This window comes from Oryctolagus cuniculus, chromosome 6, assembly GCF_051225735.1.
Source record: "Oryctolagus cuniculus isolate XC-2025 breed Fujian yellow rabbit chromosome 6, ASM5122573v1, whole genome shotgun sequence".
Lineage (NCBI taxonomy): Eukaryota > Metazoa > Chordata > Mammalia > Lagomorpha > Leporidae > Oryctolagus > Oryctolagus cuniculus.
Window position 1 is genome coordinate 146,389,676 of NC_142872.1, and position 23,970 is coordinate 146,413,645.

Genomic DNA, 23,970 nt, shown 5'->3' on the forward strand with positions numbered 1-23,970 from the left:
TAATTGAAAACAACAGTGGTTCTTGTTTTTTTTTTTTTTTTCCAGCATTGTTTAAGAAGTAATTTGCAATATATCTTTAATACCTTTCTCCCTATACCTCAAATATGACCAATGTTATATCTTGGCTATTCAATTTTTTTTCTCAAAGACATTTACAAATGTCTGAAAGCTTTTTTTTTTTAAAAAAATCTTCTTTTGCAGTTGCTTTACCCATGGCTTCTGACCTTGAACTGTACGATGTGACTGAGAACAGTATGCGGGTCAAGTGGGATGCAGTGCCTGGAGCCTCAGGATACCTGATCCTTTATGCTCCTCTCACAGAGGGTCTGGCTGGAGATGAAAAGGAGGTAACCATCTGCTGCCTACTTGAGTCCTAGAATCCTTGACTTCTTTAAAATAAATTGCTGGGGTCGGCGCTATGGCGCTTCGGGTTAAAACCCCAGCCTGCAGCACCTGCATCCCATATGGGTGCTGGTTCAAGTCCTAGCTGCTCCACTTCTTGTTTTATTTTATTTATTTATTTATTTTTGACAGGCAGAGTTAGACAGTGAGAGAGAGAGAGAGAGAGAGAGAAAGGTCTTCTTTCCATTGGTTCACCCCCCAAGTGGCTGGTATGGCCGGCACTGCACTGATCTGAAGCCAGGAACCAGATGCTTCTCCTGGTCTCCCATGCGGGTGCAGGGAGCACTTGGGCCATCCTCCACTGCCTTCCTTGGCCACAGTAGAGAGCTGGACTGGAAGAGGAGCAACCAGGACAGAATCTGGTGCCCCAACCGGGATTAGAACACGGGTGCCGGTGCTGCAGGCGGAGGATTAGCCAAGTGAGCCGCAGCGCTGGTGCAGCTGCTCCACTTCTGATCCAGCTCCCTGCTAATGCGCCTGTGAAAGCAGTGGAGGATGGTCCAAGTACTTGGGCTCCTGAGCCCATATGGGAGACGCAGAAGAAAAGCTCCTGGCTCCTGACTTCAGATTGGCTCAGCTCCAGCTGTTGCAGCCATTTGAGGAATGAACCAGTGGATGGAAGATCTCTCTCTCTCTCTACCTCTCTCTATAACTCTTTCAAATAAATAAAATAAATCTAAAAAAATTGCTTTCCTGTACGAATGTAGCATGTGTAATTTAGAAAATTTTGATCATCAAAAAAAAAAAAAAATCACTTATAGCCCCACCATCTAGAGATAACCATTGTTAACATTGAGTTAACAGTCCTTTTCAGTGCATTGTAAGAATGATTTATTTATTTCAAGGCAGGGTGGGTGTGTGTGTGGGAGAGAGAGAGAGAGAGAGATTTGGGTTGAGGGTGCATTAACTAGTATCTTAAGCGCTAGTCTGAACACTTGCCCCTCAATGTATTTTTAAACATAACAAATGGAAATGGTTTTCTGGTTTATTATTGTGAATATCTTTCCAGATCACTAAGAATGTCTTATATAATCATTAGTATTACCATAATATTACAATGTTAGTTTATATAGATCATATTTAATTAATTAATGTTATTGAACATGTGTGTGTAAATAATGATTCTGTGAACATTCCTAACAAATCTGCAAAATTGTCCCATTATTTCCTTAGGACAAATTCATATAAGTGGAGTTTCTTTTTCAAAGGCATGCAGATTATTAGGGCTTATACCAGTTATTATTTAATAGCTCTAGAGAATTCTAAAAAAGTTCATTTATTTGTTTACTTGAAAGGCAGAGCAATAGAGAGAGAGAAAGAGATGAAAGAGAGATCTTCTACCTGCTAAAGTGCCTAAAAGTTCACTCCAAATTCAATCCTCAAGTGCCTGAACAAACCAGGGTTGGGCCAGGCCAAAGCCAGGAGCCAGGCACTCTATCCAAGTCTACCACATGAGAGGCAGGGGTCCAACACTTAAGCCATCAATTGCTGCCTCTGAAGCACATTAGCAGGGAGCGGAATCAGATTCAGAGTGACTGGGATTCCAGTTGGCACACCAGTGTGGGAGTGTGGGCAATCCAAATGTCTCCTTAACCCATTGCGCCACAATGCCTGCCCCCTAGAGAAATTTTAATGTAATTAATTTTGCTATATGCAGTTCTTCAATGCCATTTTCCCCATATACACTGAAAGAAATTTATCTTAGTGATTTCAGTAGCAGACACATCTATCTCATTGATATTAATTTTTGGCATTAATTCCATTTTACTTGATGAATCCTTGACTTTCAAATGATTTATTTTAGTTCCTGTTTTTAATTGATAGGAAATGATTACTCTAATGCAGACATTTAAGAAATAAAAAGGAATGTTTTCACTAGGCAAGTGGGATGCATAGGAGAGGCCATATGGAATTTGGATCTCTAATACCATTTAAAACCTGCTTCCATGACCAAAATCTTAATATCAAAAATAGGGTAACTGTGAGTGCCAACAGCAGAGAGCACAGGTGGCAGTTGTCCCTTTTTTTCCCCAAGTTCTAGACAACCTTTACTAATTTGGATCTGACATTTTATTTTGCAAAGATTTAAAAATGGTGTTGGAAAGAGACTAAGTATTACTAGGAAAGAGAATAATAAAGATAAAGGAATACTAGTTCATAGCCAGGAGATTAGCAAAAAATTTGTGATGTAGATAAGACCACACACTAGTGAGTCTATGGGAGAACCCTCACTGCACACTCCTGATAGGCATGTCAATTGGTACAGATGCTTAGGAGAATATTTTGAAGTATTTAATCATGTTGAAGATGCATACTGGTTTTTTAGATACCAAATATATCACAGGAAAGCATCAATTCATATAGATGGCCACAACAAAATGTTATAAACAACTAATAGGCTAGTATAATGGATGAAAGTGTTATGCTTATACAAAAGAATACCATAGAGGAATTAGTAATATCAAATCTATATGTATCAAGTCATGAAACATAATATTGAAAAAAGAAGAACAAATTGTAAAAAGGAAGTGTTGATATAGTCCCATTTACATATATTAAACATAGGGCCATTTGTTGTTAAGAGAGATATACATTTGAACAACCTTTGTCTCAACTGTTGAAGAATAGTTTTTTTTGAATACCATTTGTTGAACCCTTAACTAAGTATAGAGCTAATCTTATGTGTATAAAGTTAATTGAAGATAGGTCTTAGTAACAAGTAAGAAGGGAATAGGAGAGGGAGGAAGAAGAAGGGTGGCAGTGTGGGTGGGAGGGCAGGTAGGGTGGGAAGAATCACTATGTTCCTAAAGTTGTATTTATGAAATGCATGAAGTTTGTATACCTTAAATAAAAGATTTTTTGCGAAAAAATTCAGCAGCAATCAGATTTAAATCAACAGCAGGGTAGAGGTGGAAAACAGAATGAGAAAGAATTTCTGTTTCATCTAAATATTTTAGTTCTTCTAAAAATGAGATCTGAATTCAATATAACAAAATTTTGATATTATATATTTTTGAATAGTTGACACATCTGGGTGTATTAAATTATTTTCTGTATGTTTATGTTATATGTTAAGATATAAACAAATTAACTATTTTAACTTCTGAATACCACTGGCAGTCATGTGACTGGAGACTGTCCATGGAGGGTTTTTTCTGCCTGTACATAGTTGGCATGTGGGTGCCACACAACTGTGAATATCCCACTATCAAAAGCTGCAGAGTTGAGTGAAAAGGTGGGCATAACTTATAACAGCAGAGGCTTGTCATCCAACTGGACAAGCTCCTTGTTAAATGGGCAGCAGAACTGATCCAGCTCACCCGAGCTTGAAGCAACACATGGGCACCCAGCCAGAGGACTTGTTGGAATTAACCAAATGTGACAGAGGCCCACTTTCCCCTGCCTCCAGCACACTGGCCTGTGTCTCACACACTCTAGAGAGAATTTCTGATTCAGTTCCGCCCACACTCTTCTGGGAACCACACACTAGGTACTGGTAATTTCTGGCTGCTGCTGCCATTTGATCAGATGTTAAGAGTTATCCCAGCGTGGCATGCATGGGTATGCTCAGTAGTATATGATCCACTGTACCTGTTCCTAGTAAGAAGCCACAGGAGACAAAACATCATTCCTGACACCTGTTTGATGAAAGGATTGTAAGGAGTCTTATGCCATGAAGTCTCACCTTCATTCACTTTTACTCCCATGCACGAATAATAGACATTGGCAAGTGAACTAATACTGTGTGTTCTTTTCAGATGAAAATTGGAGAGACCTACACAGATATTGAATTGAGTGGATTGTCACCCAATACGGAGTACACAGTCACGGTGTATGCCATGTTTGGAGAAGAAGCCAGTGATCCTGTGACAGGGCAGGAAACAACATGTGAGCAGAGCGATCATGGCGATGGAATGCTGCAATCAAAGTTCTATGAATATTGAGATTCTGAACTGCAAATGCTGGTTCAGATGAGAACCTTTGAACTCTGAAGTGTTCTTAAGAAATTGTGTAGCATATTTAGAGGAAGGAAATGTCTTTCTACTATCATGTATTATGTTGAATGATATGGATGCTAGAACTACACGTTGGCACCCTCCAGATAATTCCATCAGAGTCTGAATCCAAATGCTAGAGCAGAATGGGCAGGGACAAGTGTAGGATTTGGAACTGTGGTCGCTGAGAATCTTAGCTCAAGCTACATTGAACTATGTGGCAAGGGCGAGGGATGCAACTTTGAGTCAGAAAAAGGAGGAATAGTGATTTTACAGCATGTGGTTGACATAAGAGTAAATATAGCAGTGCATGTGAAAGTACTTAGTACGTATTACTCAGTATCTGTGTCCCATTTGTATCCAAATTAACAACTTTTTCCTAAAATCTTTGCTGTTCTTATCTGAGCTTGTTACCATTATTTTTATTTTGTTATTTTAAAAGATTTACTTTTTTGAAAGGCAGAAGTACAGAGAGGGACGTACACAGACACACACACACACACTCAGAGGAAGAGGGAAAGACAGAGAGAAAGAAAGAAAGAAGGACAGAAAGAAAGATAGAAAGATAGATACATAGATAGATATATCTTCTATCTGCTAGTTCACTCCCTAAATGGCTCCAATGGCCAGGGTTGGGCCATGCTGAAGCCAAGAGCCTGAAACTCCATCTGGGTCTCCCATTTGGTGGCAGAGGCACAAATACTTGGGCCATCATCTGCTGCTTTCCCAAGCAGATTAGCAGGAAGCTAGATTGGAAGTGGAGCTGTTGAGCCAATGGTCTGATATGGGATGCCAGCATTTCAAGCAATGGATTAATTTACTGGGCTACATCAGCCCTGTAATTAGTTTTTTATTTAATTGAGTAAAAATTGTAGAGATAAGGCTAATTTGAGCTACGTGTTAAGAACTCATAATATTTTAAGGAAGTTCATGCCTCTATTTATAAAGAATAAGCTATAGACAAAGTACTACTTTGGCATACTAATGTTTACCACTTCCCATTAAAAATTAGCTCTGGGGCCAATGTTGTGGTGCAGTAGGTTAAGCTGCAGCTTGCAACACTGTCATCTTGTATCAGAGGGCTCATTCAAGTCCTAGCTACTCCACTTCCTACCCAGCTTCCTGTCAAAGTTCCTGGGAAGGCGATGGAAGATTGTCCAAGTACTTGAGGCCTTAACACTCATGTGGCAGACCAGGGTGGAGGTCCTGGCTCCTGCCTTTAGTCTGGGTTGTTGTAGCATTTAGGGAGTGAACCAATGGATGGAAGATTCTGATATTCATTCTCTCTCTCTCCCCTCCCCTCCCCTCCCCTCCTTTTTCTCTGTTGATCTGCCTTTCAAATAAGTAAACAAGTCTTTAAAAAAATTTGGCTCTGTTCATGATCTTTTGAGATATAAGAAAGTACAGGGAGACTTGGGACCTTGTCACCACTCTAGCCTCCAGAAAAGGTGAATAGTGGAATTTTGACAGTGCCTTTCAAGATTCAACTTAGAAAAACAAGTTTAATGACTGGGGAAGAATCCCCTGTATCTATTCTTTTTTATTCAAATACTCAGGTTAAATACTTACCTGCTCTTCTAATCCTATTAACTTTGACCTTGGCCAAGTAATCTAAATTTTGTCATTAATATAAAGGGAATAATTGCAACTTTATACCTACAGTCAAATGCCAGGTTTTAATGAGATAATATGTGTCAGACTCAGGGGATGCACTCAATAAATGATAATTTTAATTATTGGCCGGCACCACGGCTCAATAGGCTAATCCTCCGCCTTGTGTGCCGGCGCCACACCAGGTTCTAGTCCCGGTCGGAGCACTGGATTCTGTCCTGGTTGCTCCTCTTCCAGGCCAGCTCTCTGCTGTGGCCCAGGAGTGTAGTGGAGGATGGCCCAAGTCCCTGGGCCCTGTACCCGCATGGGAGACGAGGAGAAGTGCCTGGATCCTGGCTTCGGATCAGTGTGGTGCACTGGCCGCAGCGTGCCAGCCGCAGCGGCCATTGCGGGGTGAACCAATGGAAAAGGAAGACCTTTCTCTCTGTCTCACTGTCTCGGCCTGTCAAAATGAAAAAAAAAAAATTTAATTATTATAAACAATTATTTTTACTATAAAATCTCTTGAAACTTTGAAAAATCATGGAGACGTTTTAATCTGTTGAATCACAAGGGGGTCCTTGAAGAAGTTAAAAAAATATGGAATTGACAGGGATCTGCAAAAACACCAATACTTCTTTAAGTAGCTTTTTTTTTTTTAAGGTTTAATTGTTTATTTGGAAGTCAGAGTTACACAGAAAGAAAAGGAGAGGCAGAGAGAAAGAGAGAGAGAGATAGGTCTTCCATCCACTGGTTCACTCCCCAGATGGCCACAATGGCCGGAGCTGCGCCTATCCGAAGCCAGGAGCTTGTTCCGGGTCTCCCACTTGGGTACAGGGACCCAAGGATTTGCGCCATCTTCTACTGCTTTCCCAGGCTATAGCAGAGAGCTAGATCGGAAGTGGAGCAGCTGGGACTCAAACTGGAGCCCATATGGGATGCCAGCACTGCAAGTGGCGGCTTTACCCGCTAAGCCACAGTGCCGGACCCTCTAAGTAGTTTTAAAGTAACAGTAAACTGTTTATTTTTGTTTAGTTTCATAGATCCATTGTGGTTTATCCAGGGCAAGTGATTACTCATTAATTCAATAAATATTTATTATTTGCCATGTTAGATGTAAACATGAGAGCATAATTTAACCAAATTTCCTTTGGGGGAGAGAAGCAGTAAACCTAAAGTGTTCAGTGAAAAAGAAAATAAGGCAGGAAAGGAGATAAGGAGTGCTGGGGTAGAAGAGTTATTTACACAGATGATCCTGGAAAACCTCACAAGAAGGTGGCAAATGTCCAGAGACAAGGTAACCAGCTGTGCAGATATCTGGGGGAGAGGCCTGGGGCAAAGGGGACAGCAAGGGCAGTACCCTACACGTGAACTGTTTGCCATATTCCAGCACCAGAAAGAGTGGCTTCTGATGGCTGAAGCCAGTGTGGGAGATGAGGGCAGCAGGATGGCAGAGGGCTGGGTGTGTAGGGTGTGTAGCCATTTTAAGATTCTGTGGATTTACTCAGAGGGATTTGGGAACCTTTGGCAGGTATTTGTGCAGAGAAGTAAAATTATCTGGCTTAGGCTTTCAAAGGAGGACTCTGCTCACATAAGAATGGCTGCAGTAGGGAGACAGACAGAAGCAGGGACATCAGCTAGGAGACAACTATGGACACTGAAGCAAAAATGGGACAGGCGCTTCCTCCAATTTGAACAGTGGGGGAGAAGAGAAGGCTTCAGGTTCTGGGTGTGTCTGGAAGGATGTGGGTGATGATGGATTGGCAGTAAATGGTGAGCAGAATGAAAACCCAGGATGACTCCAAGGTTTTAGGCCCGAATGATGGAAGTATAGAGTTCCAGTTTGCTCAAAGCGAAAGACTGAAGGAGAAGGTTGGGGGAGGAGCTGGTAGTCAGCAGGTACAGTTTTGGACAGGTTAAGTTGGAGATGACAGATGATAGTTCCCATTTTACATGTGGGAAGCCATGGAGCTGAGAAAGAGTGACTTTGCCAAAGTCACATGAAATTTCCATGGAATAGCTAAGATTTGATTTCACATGACCTTGTGTCTCCATCTGTTGGGTTTCATTTTTACATCAGGCTATAATGATAGCAATAACCAGAGACAAAAAGGCACAGAAACTTTACCTAAATCTTACTTATGTCTAAGCATGTGTAATGTATTACTACTATTTATTCTCTACAAGAAAAACATTTTCTTTGTTAGTTTGAGCACAAACTAGTGACAGTTCACTATTCAGGCTATTTCAGAGTTATGCTACTATCTGGGTGAGATTTTTACCTGTAAGAGTTTAGAAATCAAAGATGCTGTTTCTTATCACTTTTCAATGGGTGTTACTTAAGTTTTTAATTCTTTTCTATTCCATTTCTTTCAAAGTGCCCTTAAGTCCACCAAGAAACTTGAGGATCTCCAATGTTGGCTCTAACAGTGCCCGATTAACCTGGGACCCAACTTCAAGAAAGATCAGTGGCTACAGAATCGTATATAACAATGCAGATGGGACTGAAATCAATGAGGCAAGTGGTGGAACATGAATATATTTTTGAGCGATTGTGTATTAGATATATATGACTGTAGAATCAATCATACCCAAACCTAAAGGTTTAAAAATACTACCACTTATTTTCTCTCAAAGTTTCTGTGAGTCCAGAAATGCAGCTTGAATATGCAGTTCTGACTGGATGTCACTCATGTGGTTATAGATAGTGGCTGGAGCTGGTGTCATGTTCAAGGCTTCGTTACTCATGTGTCTGATGCCTGGTCTGGAGAGACTGCAGTGGCTGTGAGCTGGCGCACAGCTCCACTTCTGCAGCCAGACTCTTCACAGGATGCCTCCAGCATGCAGTTTTGGGGGAACTGATCTAGTAGTTCCACCTCTCACATCTACAAAGAGGGAGAGAGAGTTAGATGAAAGCATTAGCTTCTTTAATAACTCAAACTCAGAAGTGTCTTACTGTCATCTCTACCGCACACTGTTATAGGAGATGTCACAGCCCCTGCCCAGATTCAAGGTGGGGAGAAATGCAGATCTTACCTGTAGTGGGAAGCATGTCAGTTCCATGATAAGAGAGTCGTGCAGAATGGGAGATACACACTGTTGTGGTCATCTTTGGAAAATACTTGTGGAAGGGGGTATGATATTATTTATCTTCATAGAAATATCAAATTAGAAATAGTGTAGGTGTTATCCAGGTTATTACTTGTGAGTAAATTGGCATCTAAAAGACCCCAGGTAGATAAGCCTAAGTTTAAAAAAATCAATAGTCCAAGTTTGTATAGGAAAATACTTTCAAATAATAGAGCTTGTTAAAACCCCTGAAGATATAGTATCTTGCATGAAGTGACTAATACCTTCAGAAATTCTTGGAAATATGTTTTAGCAAGATAAAGTTATTTTTATGTTTTCTTATCTTGGTCCAGGAAGCTATGACAAAGAAGGAAATATGTTGGGCCACATCATTTCTTTTTTCTGAAAAAATAATTCAAGTATTTCATATGCAGAGACAAACTTTCCTGCAGTTAAATCCAAGCAATATTTTACAGAATGTACCCTCAAAAGGGATGTTGTATAATGGATATATAATCATGCACATTTGCTAACATTGTTCAACATCTTCCATTAAACCTTCTGAAGTCCTCAGGGAAAACAATCCTAAAGAACTCATTGTTGTTTGTTTTGCTTCTGAAGACAGGAACTTGTAACGATAAAATGAGAGAAATAAAAATGCAAAGTTGAGTTGAGTATGAGATGAGGAAGATAACAGGATGAGGGAAGCATGCCAATCAATGTGTAGGAATAGACTCTTTCTCCTGTTTGTCTTTTCTTGAGATGGCAGGCTAACAGGTATATTTTGTGTTCTCATTTTGGGGACATAGGTGCTAAATTAGTGCATTTTCTGCTATCAGTAACACAATGTAACAGACTGGGTAAGATTAAATAAAAAGAAATTTAATTTGGCTCATGGCTCTGGAGGTACAACATTGAGGGACCACAGCTGGTGTTGGCCTTTTTGCTGGCAGATTCCAGAGATGGTGCTGGGTATCACATGGCAAAAGACAAGTGTGTCTTCTGGTCTCTCTCTCTTCTTAGTGAGCCATCAGAATTCAATGTAGACTCTCTACCCTAATGACTATATCTAATCCTACTCACCTCCCATAGGCCCTACCTCTAAATGCCACAATGTCTGCCTCTGTGTGTGTTTTATTTCCAAGTCCTTGGCCATGAAATTGAGTGTCAAGGTCGCTGGATAAGTGTCATTTAAATGAAGTGTTACTTTGCCTAATTTTGGAACATATGATTTTAAGTGTGGATAGTCCTACCAGATGTTGCCTTAGCTTCTAAGAATTTAATAAGCTTCTATTACAGATAATACAACAGTTTGGTTCTTAGGAAATCCCCCAAAATATCACAGAATGAACTTTTAAATATCTCTACTAAAATATACTTTGTGCATTCATGTAATTAATTATAAAAACTTGCATTACACAAAATTAATAGTTTTCTGTTTCACTTCCTCTTCCTCTCATCTTCCCTACTTCATTCCCTCTTTCTCCCACCTTCTTCCCTTACTTCCTCTTCTCCTCTCTGCATCTTTGCTGTATTAATGCTCTCCTCAACTTTATGAAGACAAAAGAATAAAAATAAAACCAGACACTTACACCACTGGTGATGATGGTGATCATGGTGATGGTAGTGGTTATGATGAAGAAGGCGATGATGACAATGGAAGCTAATGTTTTCTGAGCACTTGCCATGAGCCAGGAACTATTTTGAGTGCTCTTCAGAGAGTGCTTTATGCAATCTTTCAGAACAAAATTCTGGCAAGGCAAGAGTAGTTAAATTAAGTACATAAGCCATCTTGGATAGCGTTTACTTTGAAAGGATTTGGGGTATGTGCAAACATGATAGAGAATTAATGGCTGCCATTTGAGTTTTATAAATGCAAAGGCCACAGTTTTTAGACTCAGAGGCCAGTTCCCAACAGCAGTGACTCAGATGCAGAGCCCAGAGAGAAGTCTAATCCCTCATTCCTCATCAAGGGCTCTCTTTTCATCCTTCCCAAAATTAGGCTGAAGTTAAGCCTTTAGATTGTTTGAAAAAGCATTCTCAAAATTGGTTGCATAACGATGTAATCATAGTCATTTGTTAACATTTACTTAAATTCTCCTACATCTTAAAAGTACTACACCAAAAAAGAAACCCAGTTCCAGAACTAATAGGTTAAAATATGATAATTAATAAAAAGAGAAAATGCCTGAAGGCCTTTATTCAATGAAATAAAATAATCAATGTTGAAATGATATAAAATGCTTAGTGTCAAATAAATACTTTAATAAACTAGATCCTTTTCGACACACACAAATACACACAGAAGCATGCACTCACAATCTGATTTTCCTTGGGCAACTTACTTATCCTCTTTTCTGTCATCTTTAAGTTGGGGGTAATATTTAGTCACCCTACAACAGTGTGCTAAGTATTGAGTCAGTTAATATGTATAAAGCATGCGGACAATATGTAGACTGGAGTAAACAGTAAGTGCTGGGGATGGTGAATAATGTTATCAATTCTTGATTCAAAAGAAAATGGTGTCATTTCAGTTAAACATTGCTGTGTGACTGATGTTCAGCTTAAAATAGCAGCCCATGATTGCGCAACTTGGGCGAGCTTAGCCATGTGGTGTCAGCCAGGGTGAGTCTTGCATTCTTCTTGGAGTTTTGCTGGGCTGGAACTCCCAAGATGACTTCACTTCCATGTCTGGACCTCAGCTGGGGTGAAAAGGCTGTGGTTATCTGGCGCTCTGTGGCAGAGTGGCTCAGGGCACCAATATGGTAAAATGGAAGCTTTTCTTCTCAGAGTTGTATGCTTTTGAAAAAAGATTTATTTATATATTTATATGAAAGGCAGATATATATATATATCCCTCTTTTTCTGTCATATATATATATATATATATATATATATATAAATCTTCCATCCAATGGTTCACTCCCAAATGCCTATAACAACTGAGGCCGGGCCAGGCTAAAACCAGGGGCCTGGAGCTCCATCTAGGTCTCCCAAATGGGAGACAAGGACCCAGATATTTGGGCCATTGCCCAATACCTTCCTGGGTGAATTAGCAGAAAGCTGGTTTGGAAGCAGAGTAGCTAGGACTTGAATTGGCACTGGGATGAAGGCATCCAAGGCAAAATTCCTGCCCCAGGTTGGTGCCTTAGAGATGTATATTATTTATGAACTGGCTCTTAACTTAGAGGAGTGCTTTTTTTATTTTTTAAAGGCTCTTTGACACCTCTATCTTCATTCTCTTTGATTTATTCTATTCACACAAAGCAAAAATACAGTTCAACCTATAACGTGAACTAAAGATTCTTCCCTCAAGCAGTGTACATTCTGTTTAGGACATAGACAATAAGTACATAAATAAATAAAAAAAATTTCAGGTGTGATTGGTGCCAGGAGAGAAAAAACAGTGGTAGAGAACAACCCATCTGAGGAGCTGCTATTTAAGTGCAGTCCAAATACATGAGGAAGGCCTGCTTCTGAAAAGAGCTTGGGAATAGACTCATGAGCAGAATAAATTGCATATTCACTCGCCCCGCTAGAGCGCAGCATTGCTGGAGCTTAGTGGGACACTGGGAATGTGGAAGAAATGAGGGGTAGTGCCTCTGACTATAAGATGTGACGAGGTTATCTCTGGATGCTTGGTTTTGATTTGGAGGGAAACAGGCAGTGCAAGTTAAAGTAGAGGAATGACATTTTATATTTTGGAAAGGATCACTTTGACTGCCATCAGCAAACATATCGAGTGAGTTTGGTCATCTTCCTCTTCACCACCTTCAAGATTTAGCCATTGATAGTATTATAAATAAGAGATCTTATTGATATTGCTCCAAAATGTCTCTTGAACATGTTTTAATTGGGACCTATCTGGGGGGAGCCTGCTCCCAGGTGAGCACAGTTATTTCATTTTTCCTGAGGCTCACCAGAGCCCATGTGTCTTGTGAGAAATTGTGATAAGTTTCTGTGAGGATTAATTAAGAAGATATGTGAAGTACTTAGGTATGGGTGCCCTATGCCTGCTCTTTGTTCTTTACAGCTCCTTAGACCAACACCCCACTTCTCAATGATAAAGATGTGTCTGTCCTTCCTCTCCCCTTGAAGGTGACTTTGATCAGGGCCACCTTCCAGGTTCTGTCTTCATCTCTTCTCAGTGTAGGAATTTCTTTTTCAAAGTCTGCTCTTTGTTGTAGATTTCTCTTTTTTCGCCCTTCCATTTCTTAGACCCTTGATCTCTATCCCTCATGTGCACTAAAGAGATTGGTCCTGACTGTTGATGAGCAGCTTAATATGTTATCCCTCTTAGTATTTTTTTTGTTTGTTCTACTTAATACTTTTGGTTGAATACTGTAATCAATACACAATTCTTCTTAAGTGCTGAAACTTAACTGAAAAGTGATCGCTGTTAAATATAAGAGTGGGAATAAGAGAGGGAAGAGATGTGCAATTCGGGACATGCTCAAGCTGACTTACCTCAAACGGTAGACTTAGAAACATACCAGGGGATTCTAATTCAATCCCATCGAGGTGGCATGTACCAATGCCATCTCACTAGTCCCAGTGATCAATTTCTGTTCACAATTGATCATAATGATAGGACTAGGAACCAAAGGGATCACATAAACAAGAATAGTGTCTGCAAATACTAGCTGATAGAATAAAAAAGGGAGAGAATGATCCAACATGGGAAGTGAGATACACAGCAGACCCATAGAATGGCAAATGTCCTAACAGCACTGTGGCCTCAGAATCAGCCCTTAAGGCATGCGGATCCGGCTGAAATGCCCATGAGAATATTTCAGGCATGGAAAGCCAAGACACTCTGGGGAAAAAAAGAAAAAAAACCTAAATGAAAGATCTCCGTGAGTGAGATCCCAGTGGAAAGAATGGGTCGTCAAAGAAGGAGGTACCTTTCTCTGAAGGGAGGAGAAAACTTCCACGTTGACCATGGCCTTGTCTAAATATGATCACAGTCAGTTAACTCAGGGGGCTTCCACAGCCTTGGCAGCTCATGACAAGAGCCTAGGGTGATTACTGATGCCATAAACAAGAGTGTCAATTTGTTAAGTCAACAACAGGAGTCATTGTGCACTTACTCCTCATGTAGGATCTTTGTCCTTAGTGTGCTGTACATTGAGATTTAATGCTATAACTAGTCCTCAAACAGTATTTTTCACTTTATGTTTCTGTGTGGGAGCAAACTGTTGAAATCTTTACTTAATGTATGCTAAACTGATCTTCTGTATATAAACAGAATCAAAAATGAATCTTGATGTGAATGGAAGGGGAGAGGGAGTGGGAAAGGGGAGGGTTGCGGGTTGGAGGGACGTTATGGGGGGGAAGCCATTGTAATCCATATTCTGTACTTTGGAAATTTATATTCATTAAATAAAAGTTAAAAAAAATTTTGTAAGCTTAAAAAAAAAAAAGAGAGATTGGTCCATGTTGTCCCCAGATACATCTTTCTGTGGAAGATGCAGGCATATTTCAAATGTGTACTATTTTCTTTAGCATTGGTACTCTCTGAATCTTTCTCTGTATGGTTGCTCACCTCTCCAATTCTTACAGGAAGTTATGTGTATTACTTACCTGAAACTAAAAAACTGGCTTCCCATAGCAGATCTGGCTGGAGACGGTCTAGATCTTTGTATCTACCACTAAAATTCCCTATACTTTTCATGAGACAAAGTGATATTGGTTGCAAAGTTGTCCTGAGATTTAATTAGGAGGTAATCTATCTAAGGGTGCAAGATGAGAGATAGGTAGATAGAAGCTGACTGGTTTTATAATTCAATAATTTGTTTGCAGCATGTATAGCTCTGCTGCTAGCCAAGTGAACTGCAGATAATAATAAAACGATGCTGTGGACAAAAGCATCAGATGTAACTGTTTCGTCTCCTCTCTTTTGCAGGTTGAAGTTGATCCTATTACTACCTTCCCTCTGAAAGGCTTGACACCACTCACAGAATATACTGTGGCCATTTTCTCCATGTACGAGGAAGGGCAGTCAGAGCCTCTGACTGGGGTTTTTACCACAGGTAAGCTTCGTGATGGTTTGAGGGCATTTCAAGAGTGACTACATTGAAACCAGAACCTGGAACATCTCCGCTAATTGTGATTTTGAAGGGATCACATTTTATTTTTTATTGATTTTGTTATTAACAAATGAACAATTAGATAGCAAATACATGCACTGAATAATTATTTTATATCAGAGTAAGGAAAGAGACAGACATATCTAAGTTTGAAAGTTCTCAATTTAAAAAATATGCCTCTTGTTCTTTTCCTAATCCAATATCTTTTCTTTCATTTCTTGATGTAATATTATCCCATTTTTTCTATTTATATGAATGTGTATATGAAGTTATTACTGTCCAACAATTTTTGACCTGCAAAAATGACAGTTTCATACTATGTAACCTAATATATCAGTTTTATCCAATAATGCATTTTCATGGAATCTACAATCTTAATAATATAGGACGGGAATACATTATTTTCATTTTCTGTATGTATCCAGTCATCACTCAATAAATATAAAACATTGTTAACTCTGAGGGGGGAAATAACTTTGTTTGCTCTCTGAACTTAACATTGCTTGCACTTGTGTACAAAGTTAATCCTGCACAGAGGAGATGAGAAGGCAGTTTGGAGAAAAACAAGAAAGAAGCTGGATGGGGAAATAATGTTTACAGAAAAAAGTTCAGTAATTTCACAAAATTTCCTGAGGGCGCACTTTACTTGGAATTCTCAGAGTGCCCTAGCAACAAGATCAAACCGTGATCTTGAATAATAAAAGCCAGTGACTTGAACATTTACTTTGGATGTAGCTGGATGTTAAACTTTGTTGTGCATCCTGAAAGTGTGTAAGTTGTAAGATAGTGGGAGGTTTGGTAAATTACATTTCACTTCTGATGGCAACTGTATGAACAAGATAAAAGGAAAAAAACTCTTCTGCAGGAACTAACTTACTGCTAGGGAGTGATTTGTCCCTAAAGGAAAGAAAGCTAAAAGGTAACATTTCTCAAGCTTCTTGGGCACCGTTTGTTAATTTGCTCAAAAATAATATCTTTGTAAAATAATATGGCACTCTTTTTTTATATAGTTAATGAAAAGAGCCAGAGAGAGAATTTAAGAGTTCTGGAAAGTAGGGTGGGCATCTAGCCTAGTGGTTAAATTGCCAGGCAGGATCCTTGTGTGCCACACTGGAGTGCACGAGTTTGATGCCTCCTCTGGCTCCTGACTCCGGCTTCCTGCTGACACAGAGCTGGGAGACAGCAGCAGATGACCCATGTGACTGTACTCCTGATACCTACCTGGGAGACCCATATGGAGTTGCTAGCTCCAGGCTTCAGCCTGGCCTACCTCTTGTTGTTAGGGGCTACTGGGAAGTGAACCAGCACATGGGGGGAGTGTTTCTCTCTCTCTCTCTGCCTTTTTCACCCTCTCACTCTAATAAGTAAATAAGAATTTTTTAAAAAAGAATTCTGGAAGCCCCTGGAGAACTTTGAATTTTGTTATTCCATGGTTTTCTTCATTTTTGTTGCTGGTGCGTGTTGGAAGCAGAGACATAAGTCCATACTGGACTGATCTGTGCTTTCCCTTCACCCATGTGCTTTCCACAAGCAAAAGATTCCTCAAAGAGTCCTCTCTTCCTAAGGCCCCCCGGGAGCCGCTTGTGTTTTGGCTTTCTTACCTTGTCGTTTCCCTAACAAAATCTCCTGCCTTGGCTTACAGAGGAAGTTCCAGCCCAGCAATACTTGGAAATCGATGAGGTGACGACAGACAGTTTCAGAGTGACCTGGCATCCCCTCTCGGCTGATGAAGGGCAGCACAAGTTGATGTGGATTCCAGTCTATGGTGGGAAGACTCAAGAGGTGAGTTGTTCGGAACACACTGAAAATAAATCTTAAGTATGTTGCCTGAAACTGAATGCCTACTGATGCATTGGAATAGCGTTCATTTTAAAACAGATTGGAAATCCCAGAAGTAATTAATATGCTGCAAGACCTGAAGTTTTATAAAGGTCAAATCATATATTTTTCTACGATGAAAATTCAGTATTGCCAGGACTTAGTTATATATTTTGCAGATTTTCAAAGTATTTAGCTTTCAGAAATAAAATTTAATAAAACCTCATAATATCAGTTTTTTTGATACTAACGATTATTTGTTGAAGGAATCAAAAGAAATAAAATGTTTAATGACTTAAAGATTGACATCAACAGCCTTGGATTTCTTTACATTTGGTGACTTCTTATGCTAAGAATTACATTTTTCATTTTTATATTTTTTCACTTTGTTTTTCTTCTTTTTATCCAAGTAAACCTAGTTACTAAGCACCAAACGCTTTTTAGGTTGTCCTAAGGGAAGAGCAAGACTCACATGTTATTGAAGGCTTGGAGCCCGGCACCGAATATGAAGTTTCACTGTTGGCTGTACTTGATGATGGAAGTGAGAGTGAGGTGGTGACTGCTGTTGGGACCACCCGTAAGTCTTAGTCTGGCAAAGATGGGCTTTAGAAGCTTCTACCATGTGTTCTGGCACCTTCTGCACCTCTCTAGCTCTCTTTTAACATTAGCCTTATCCCTGGCTAGGGAAACTTCAATTTCTCTTTGCCCTCCAGAATCCTTGGTATGTCTTCACCTTCACCGAAATATGTGTGTAAAGCATCTTAGCATCTACACTGTTAGCATCATGAGGGAAGGGGCCGTATCTGTCTTGTTAAGCATCATATTCCCCAGCACTTAGCATAGTACTCGGTACATCATTTTATTCTATTTTTTATATTTATTTGAAAGGGGCAGAGAGAGAGAGATCAGATGCCTTCCATTCACTACAACAGCTTGGGCTGGGCCAGAAGCCAGGGACTCCATCCAAGTCTCCCATGTCGGTGGCAGAGCCAGGCACTTGGACTATTCTCCACTGCTTTCTCCGGCACATTAGCAGGGAGCTAGATCAGAAGTGGAGTATCTGGGAATTGAACTGATGCTTCAGTATGGAATGCCAGCATCACAAGCAGTGTCTTAGCCTGCTATGCTATGACACTGGCCCACTTTTGGCAGCTTTTAGCTGCACAATAAATACTCGGAAGCTGGATGGATGGATGGAACAATTTATAAATGTATAAATTTGCAAACAAATAAACATGTCCAAGAGTTTTTGGAATTTTCCAAGTTGATTTTGCTTCCAAAAATCTTGTACAAAATTTACTCACTGATTCATTCATTCCTTCATTTTTTAAATATGAGATATTAACCACATGTTGAATTGCCTTAGAATAGGTTTCCTGGAATCAGATTCTGAGACAGAAAATTGCATCCAGAAGGTTTATTGAAGAGTGCAGTTGGGAGATACTTACGTAATGAACTGAGGACAGCAGGGTAGGGCAGAGGGAGAAGTGGAACCTGAACCTTTAGCAAATCCTATTAGGAGCTCTAGAGCTGAGATGACCCTTCTGAGTTGTCCCAAATTGAGACAATGGGATTGGGCCTTTGTACCTCTGCATCTCCAGTCATTACAGGAGAGCTATGCTCTGGCAGGTGTGATCTCAAGTGAGTCAATTCCCAGAGATGTGAGCCATTGGCAGAGTGTATTGCAGTGGAGCTGAGTACCACATATCCACTCCTAGGGTTCATATAAGAAATAGAAGCAGCACTTCTTGTCCAAGCACATTACCATCCTTAGTAGTCTTGTTTGGCAGCTGTTTCACAACTTGGTCTGTAGCACTGTTTAATTTCCCTTAATTATGGTTATGCCCCTGTTTCAAAGTAGTTGGGAGGTTTCACAGTTTTGTAGGTATAAATGTTTCTGTGGAGTCCAGTATCTATGATGAAGCACTTTTAGGTCGTTGAGTTTCAGTTTCCTTATCTGGGAAACAAATATGTCTGCTATGCTTAGAACACCCTTCTTTTTCAACCACAGTCAAGTTTGTTGTGGAAAGCAAGTGATATAATATGGGAGAAATTTAGTTTCCAAGCTATAAAATATTATATCCATAGTTGTGGTCATTTATATTTTTACAAAATTTAAAAGTAATGAATTTCTTTTTAGTTGACAGTTTTTGGACAGAACCAGTCACAACCATAGCACCTACCAGTTCTGTGACTTCAGGTAAGAACACACATGAGCTTATTTATCTACCAAAACAAGGTTTGATTTAAACAGAAGTTGTGTTATCCCAGCTTCATGTAGTTTATGTTTTTAACTTGAAAGGTGATTCCCTCCCTTCCTTCTCAGGTGAACAGGTTTATATTTAATTCCTTTCAGACCCTCCCAACATCTTTACCATTAAATTCCAGTCTTAGAGCTTGCGAGTCTTGCTGTCACGTCGCTCTACCATTTCCATCCTTGCCTTGGACTCTGATTGACCTTTCAAAGGATGTGAAGTTAGCAAACCTCTTCCCCCGATCTCCACCAGATAGCTTTGCTCTCTGCTTTATCTAGGACTTCTCCTGTTGCTCTCTGTGGATAATTCCTCGTATCACAGTTTCCCTGCCTTTCCAGGGTAACTGAGACTTGGCTGCTCTATTGTGCTCCCTGCACCAGCTATTTCCTCTCTGCTGAAATACACCTCCCAACCAGCTGATGGTAATTTTCCTTATATAAACCATTTTAGAGGCCACTCATTCCTTCATTCATTCTTCATTTAATCTTTATGGAGCCCTGCTTTGTGCCCTCAAGTCCTTTTGTCATAACCTTCAAGATCTTCCCCATTTGATTCTGGCTTCCCTTCCTGGTCTCAACCGTATTTCCTATGCATCCCCCATTCCTTTCTGCTGTCAAGAACTCCTTGCCTTCAATGTGACAAGTCCTCTCCCATGACCACTACCTGGAAGCCTCTCCTGATTTTTCTAGGTAGATTTCAATCTGCTCCTTCCTCTCTGCCACTTTCGCTGTTTTGGCAAAGAGAAAAATCACTGCATATCTCAAAGACCTGATATGGCTTGACATATAGGAAAAGTTCAATGAATGTTTTCTGACTAAATGAATGAAAAAGAAGATTCAGTGGAGGAAGACAGAATGAAAGGAAGTCAGGGAAGATGGGAAAAGAAAAAAATGGGACAAAAGAGGGAGCAGGAATCTTGGGAGATGAGAATGAATGTGCCACAGAACTCAATGAAGAAGTCTAGGCAAACATCGGAGAAAAGTTGATGTCTGTATGAGCCAAATGGATGAAGGCAGCCTGAGTGAGCAATCCGTGCTCAGGCAACAATTGTTTAGATGGAAATGGGGGCCAGGTGGATGGGACACCTGTTGGATACAGGATTGCACAAGCAGGCTGAGCAGATCTGTTCCCTTCAGCAAAGCACTAGTGTGAGGTTCACATGACCATGCTCCCCTTAGTACTTTCTGTGCTGGTTTGCTAGTTCAACTGCCTCTCCCACGTTCTCTTTGCAAGTGTATGAATATGTACAGAGCTGAGAGCTTTGAGGGGTCTCTTATCTTGTAAGCATCTCTTAAATCCGTATTTTCTTGCAACTGGTAGGTATCATGACTCTCACTAACCATTAGAGATGAGCTATTCTTGCTCCATGTGGGACTCCCATTAAATGTTTGAAATATGATGAGCTAAAAGTTCTTTAATCCTTGGTTGTGTTTATTCCAGTTTTCCAGACAGGAATCAGAAACCTGGTTGTAGATGATGAAACCACTTCTAGCCTGCGGGTAAAATGGGACATTTCTGACAGCAATGTGGAGCAGTTTAGGGTGACCTACCTGACCGCTCAAGGGGACCCTGCGGAAGAAGTGGTAGGAACGGTCTGTATGAGTCCAGCTAACTAGAAACTACATGGACTTTCCTAACAGAGCTAACAAGGCTATTGCCAAAGGCTTTTTGCTGCTTGTTTCTTGATGACTCTGCCATGTCCAGACACTAACGCTCTTAGTTAATCCAAATTTCACTACTCGTTCTTGATGATTTTCTAGTTCCCATACAATTTCTTTGAGACTGATAAAACCTCTGAACCTCATTTCCATCATTGCTTCTGTTGTCTTCACCACCTGTTAGAACAGCAAATTTCGGTCATAAAAGGGCCCTTAAACACTTGTATCTGTTTATACATGTATACAACTGTATCAACTGTTTTGTCTGTGGGAACCTTATAAAAAGCTTTTAACCAAAGCACACAGAGAAAAGGTCTTATTTATGTAAAGTTCCTAATAAAATGCCATCCATTAACAAATATGACATACTTCAAAAATTAATGAAAATGCAATTAAAAGATAAATATGTGGAGTGGGCGGCGTTTGGTATGGTGACACCTCTTGGGATGCCCACATTCCATATTAGAGTCCTTGGGTTCAAGTCCCAGCTCAGCTCTCAATTCCAGCTTCCTGCTAGTGTATACTCTGGAAGGCAGCAGATGATGGCTCAAGTAGTTGCATCAGTGCCATCTATATGGGACACCCAGCTGGAGTTCATAGCTCCTGGCTTTGACCTGGCCCAGCCATGGCTATTGCAGGCCTTTGGAGTGTAAGCCAGCAGAGAGGGGGTGCTCTCTCTCTATGTCTCTTAACAAAAAGAGGTAAATTCATTTTAGTGCAGAAGAAAAATTTTAAAACCCATAGATAGTTTTTCTTTAATAGTTTCCCCATGAATTTGAAGATCCCACACATTTATATTTTTCACAGACATCAACTCATTTTCAAAAGATTTATTGTCATTTCTAACTTAATCATGGATGTCTCTCCTCAAACAAAATTTGAAATTTTGTTTAACTTTTATTAATATTTCCTTTCCTGTATGATAAACTGGGTACATTCTTAATTATGTTCTCTAAGTTTATATCATATCATTCCCTTTAGTCATGATTGTTTTTTCCTAGACATGTTTCCAGTCAGACCAGATAAATCCAGTTTTCATCCAAAAGAATTTCTTTTTTCTTTGCATTTGGAATAAGCTTTTCTGAGCCACATTACTTGCATTCCTTGTGCTTTATTACATTATTTGAGGGGGTGGCACTATAAAAGAAGTCTCTAAAATTCATTGTCACTCAAAAACATTATACTTTCTTTCTATTCTTTACCTACAAGGTGTTGGGTGGAAACATTTTCATTTATGTGCTTATGTAAACAATTACCAAACCCAGCATTCTTTCAGGAACATACTTTATTTCTGGCTGAGAGAGGACATAGTGAAGAAGCAATGATAGCCCCAACAAAAGCCACATCCACTGTGGAGAGCATGGAGATCCATGAAATTGCCCTGGAGTACCCGGAGAAGGGTATAGGGCACGTCAGCAACATAGGTGGAATTAGGAATTCACTCTGACCATACATTACAGATGACTCATTATTGGCAAATTCAAAAAAACAATTCAAGCTGTGCTTAGGGATGATAATTAAAGATATAATTTGAAATGTTTTATTTTTCCTGTTTTTGTCCTCATATTATAATTCAGTTCTTAAAAATAAGAAGCATAAAAAATTCCCAGAGTGGGAGTTTATTTTTTTATTGCTTTCAGTTTTTTTTTTTTAACTCAAGAAACACATTAAGCTTCTTGGTGAATTATTCTTGCTGATTTGGAAAGAGCAACAATTTAATCTTACATATGCACTTATGAGCTAAACGGTAAAATAATAATAATATTTTCTTTGGATTGTCTCTAGATAATTTGCCCTTTGCTAATTTCTTTCATTTAACACTGTTTTTGAAACACTTGGACACCTAGATGAAGGGAAAAATAAAGATCAAAAGGTTTAACTGGTCTGCCCCAGTTAAATAAACTTTTAACAAAAATGGAAAAATATTGATAAATTTGGCAGTGATTATTTACTGTACAGAAGTGAGGTTCTCTTTTTTTGATATGCAGAATAAAGTACTGTGTAATGCCTTAAATATCAAGCTCCTTTAGTACATTTTAATTAAGTTGGGTTTGTGCACACTTAGTTTACAGGAACTTTCTCAGGAACTCACCTGGGGAATAAATGACCATTTATATCTGTCTCTGTTTGATGAAGTATCACTGCTGTACAAATGCAGTGTAGATTAGAAGAACCAGAGGTGGTGTGCGTCAAGGTGTGAATTGTGCAGCTCAGGTAGGACAGGCAGATGCACACAGGCCTGTGCTAAAGTTCCAGTGCCCTGAAATCATATGGACCAAATGATGTCTTAAAGTAATGGTGCCATTGTGGTCATCTGGGGAGGGAACGAGCAAATGGAAGACCTCTCTCTCCCTCCCTCCCCCTCTGTCTCTGTCTCTCTGTGACTCTGCTTTTTCACATAAATAAATAAATAAATCTTTTTAAAAAAATAATGATGTCTGCAGGGAAAGGCAACTGGCTAAAACATAAAAGATCTTCAAAAAGCTTGTGGAAAATGTGTAGCATGAAAAACCCCTGTAGGGATCTCAAAAATTTTTGGCACCTAAGTAAACTTATCTGTTAACTCTATTTTCTATGACCCTCTTGAAATCCCCTTATATCACAAAAAGCAAAAGAGGAAATGTTTCCAGATAAGAGCACTGACATACCATTTTTCTAAATTTTCCTTAAACAGAAAAGATGATTATATTTACATGAACTATGATTAATATACAACATTAAAGTTAAAGAATAGGTTATGTATAGGGATCTTCTTTTTTTAAAGATTTTTTTTTACTTGAAAGAGTTACAGAGAGAGTAGGAGAGGGAAAGGGAGAGAGAGAGGTAGGTCTTCCATCTGCTGGTCACTCCCCAATTGGCCCCAGTGGCCAGAGCTGTGCTGATCTGAAGCCAGGAGCTAGGAGCCTCCTCTGGATCTCCCATGTGTTGCAGGGGCCCAAGCACTTGGGCCATCCTCTACTGCTTTTCCAGGCCATAGCAGAGAGCTAGATTGGAAGTGGAGTAGCCAGGACTTGAACTGGTGCTTATAGGGGATGCCCGCACTGCGGGCGGCAACTTTACCCGCTAAGCCACCATGCTGGCCCCAAGGGGTCTT

General features: G+C 39.8%; 1 protein-coding gene across 7 annotated transcripts in view; it reads left to right on the top strand.

The window, feature by feature from the left end:
* The window catches only part of COL14A1 (collagen type XIV alpha 1 chain), a 253,291-nt gene that overhangs the window by 98,837 nt on the left and 130,484 nt on the right, over nucleotides 1-23,970 (top strand). For 4 of the 7 annotated variants that reach the window (XM_008255863.5, XM_002710753.6, XM_089335638.1 and 1 more), the window contains exons 12-19: nucleotides 202-347; nucleotides 4,161-4,290; nucleotides 8,366-8,505; nucleotides 14,962-15,088; nucleotides 16,788-16,927; nucleotides 17,408-17,540; nucleotides 19,104-19,163; nucleotides 20,659-20,810. In XM_008255863.5, the coding sequence (XP_008254085.3) occupies nucleotides 202-347; nucleotides 4,161-4,290; nucleotides 8,366-8,505; nucleotides 14,962-15,088; nucleotides 16,788-16,927; nucleotides 17,408-17,540; nucleotides 19,104-19,163; nucleotides 20,659-20,810 (1,028 nt within the window). The remainder of the gene's footprint in view (nucleotides 1-201; nucleotides 348-4,160; nucleotides 4,291-8,365; nucleotides 8,506-14,961; nucleotides 15,089-16,787; nucleotides 16,928-17,407; nucleotides 17,541-19,103; nucleotides 19,164-20,658; nucleotides 20,811-23,970) is intronic. The other 3 variants (XM_070075442.2, XM_008255862.5, XM_070075441.2) reach the window with 1 other exon arrangement.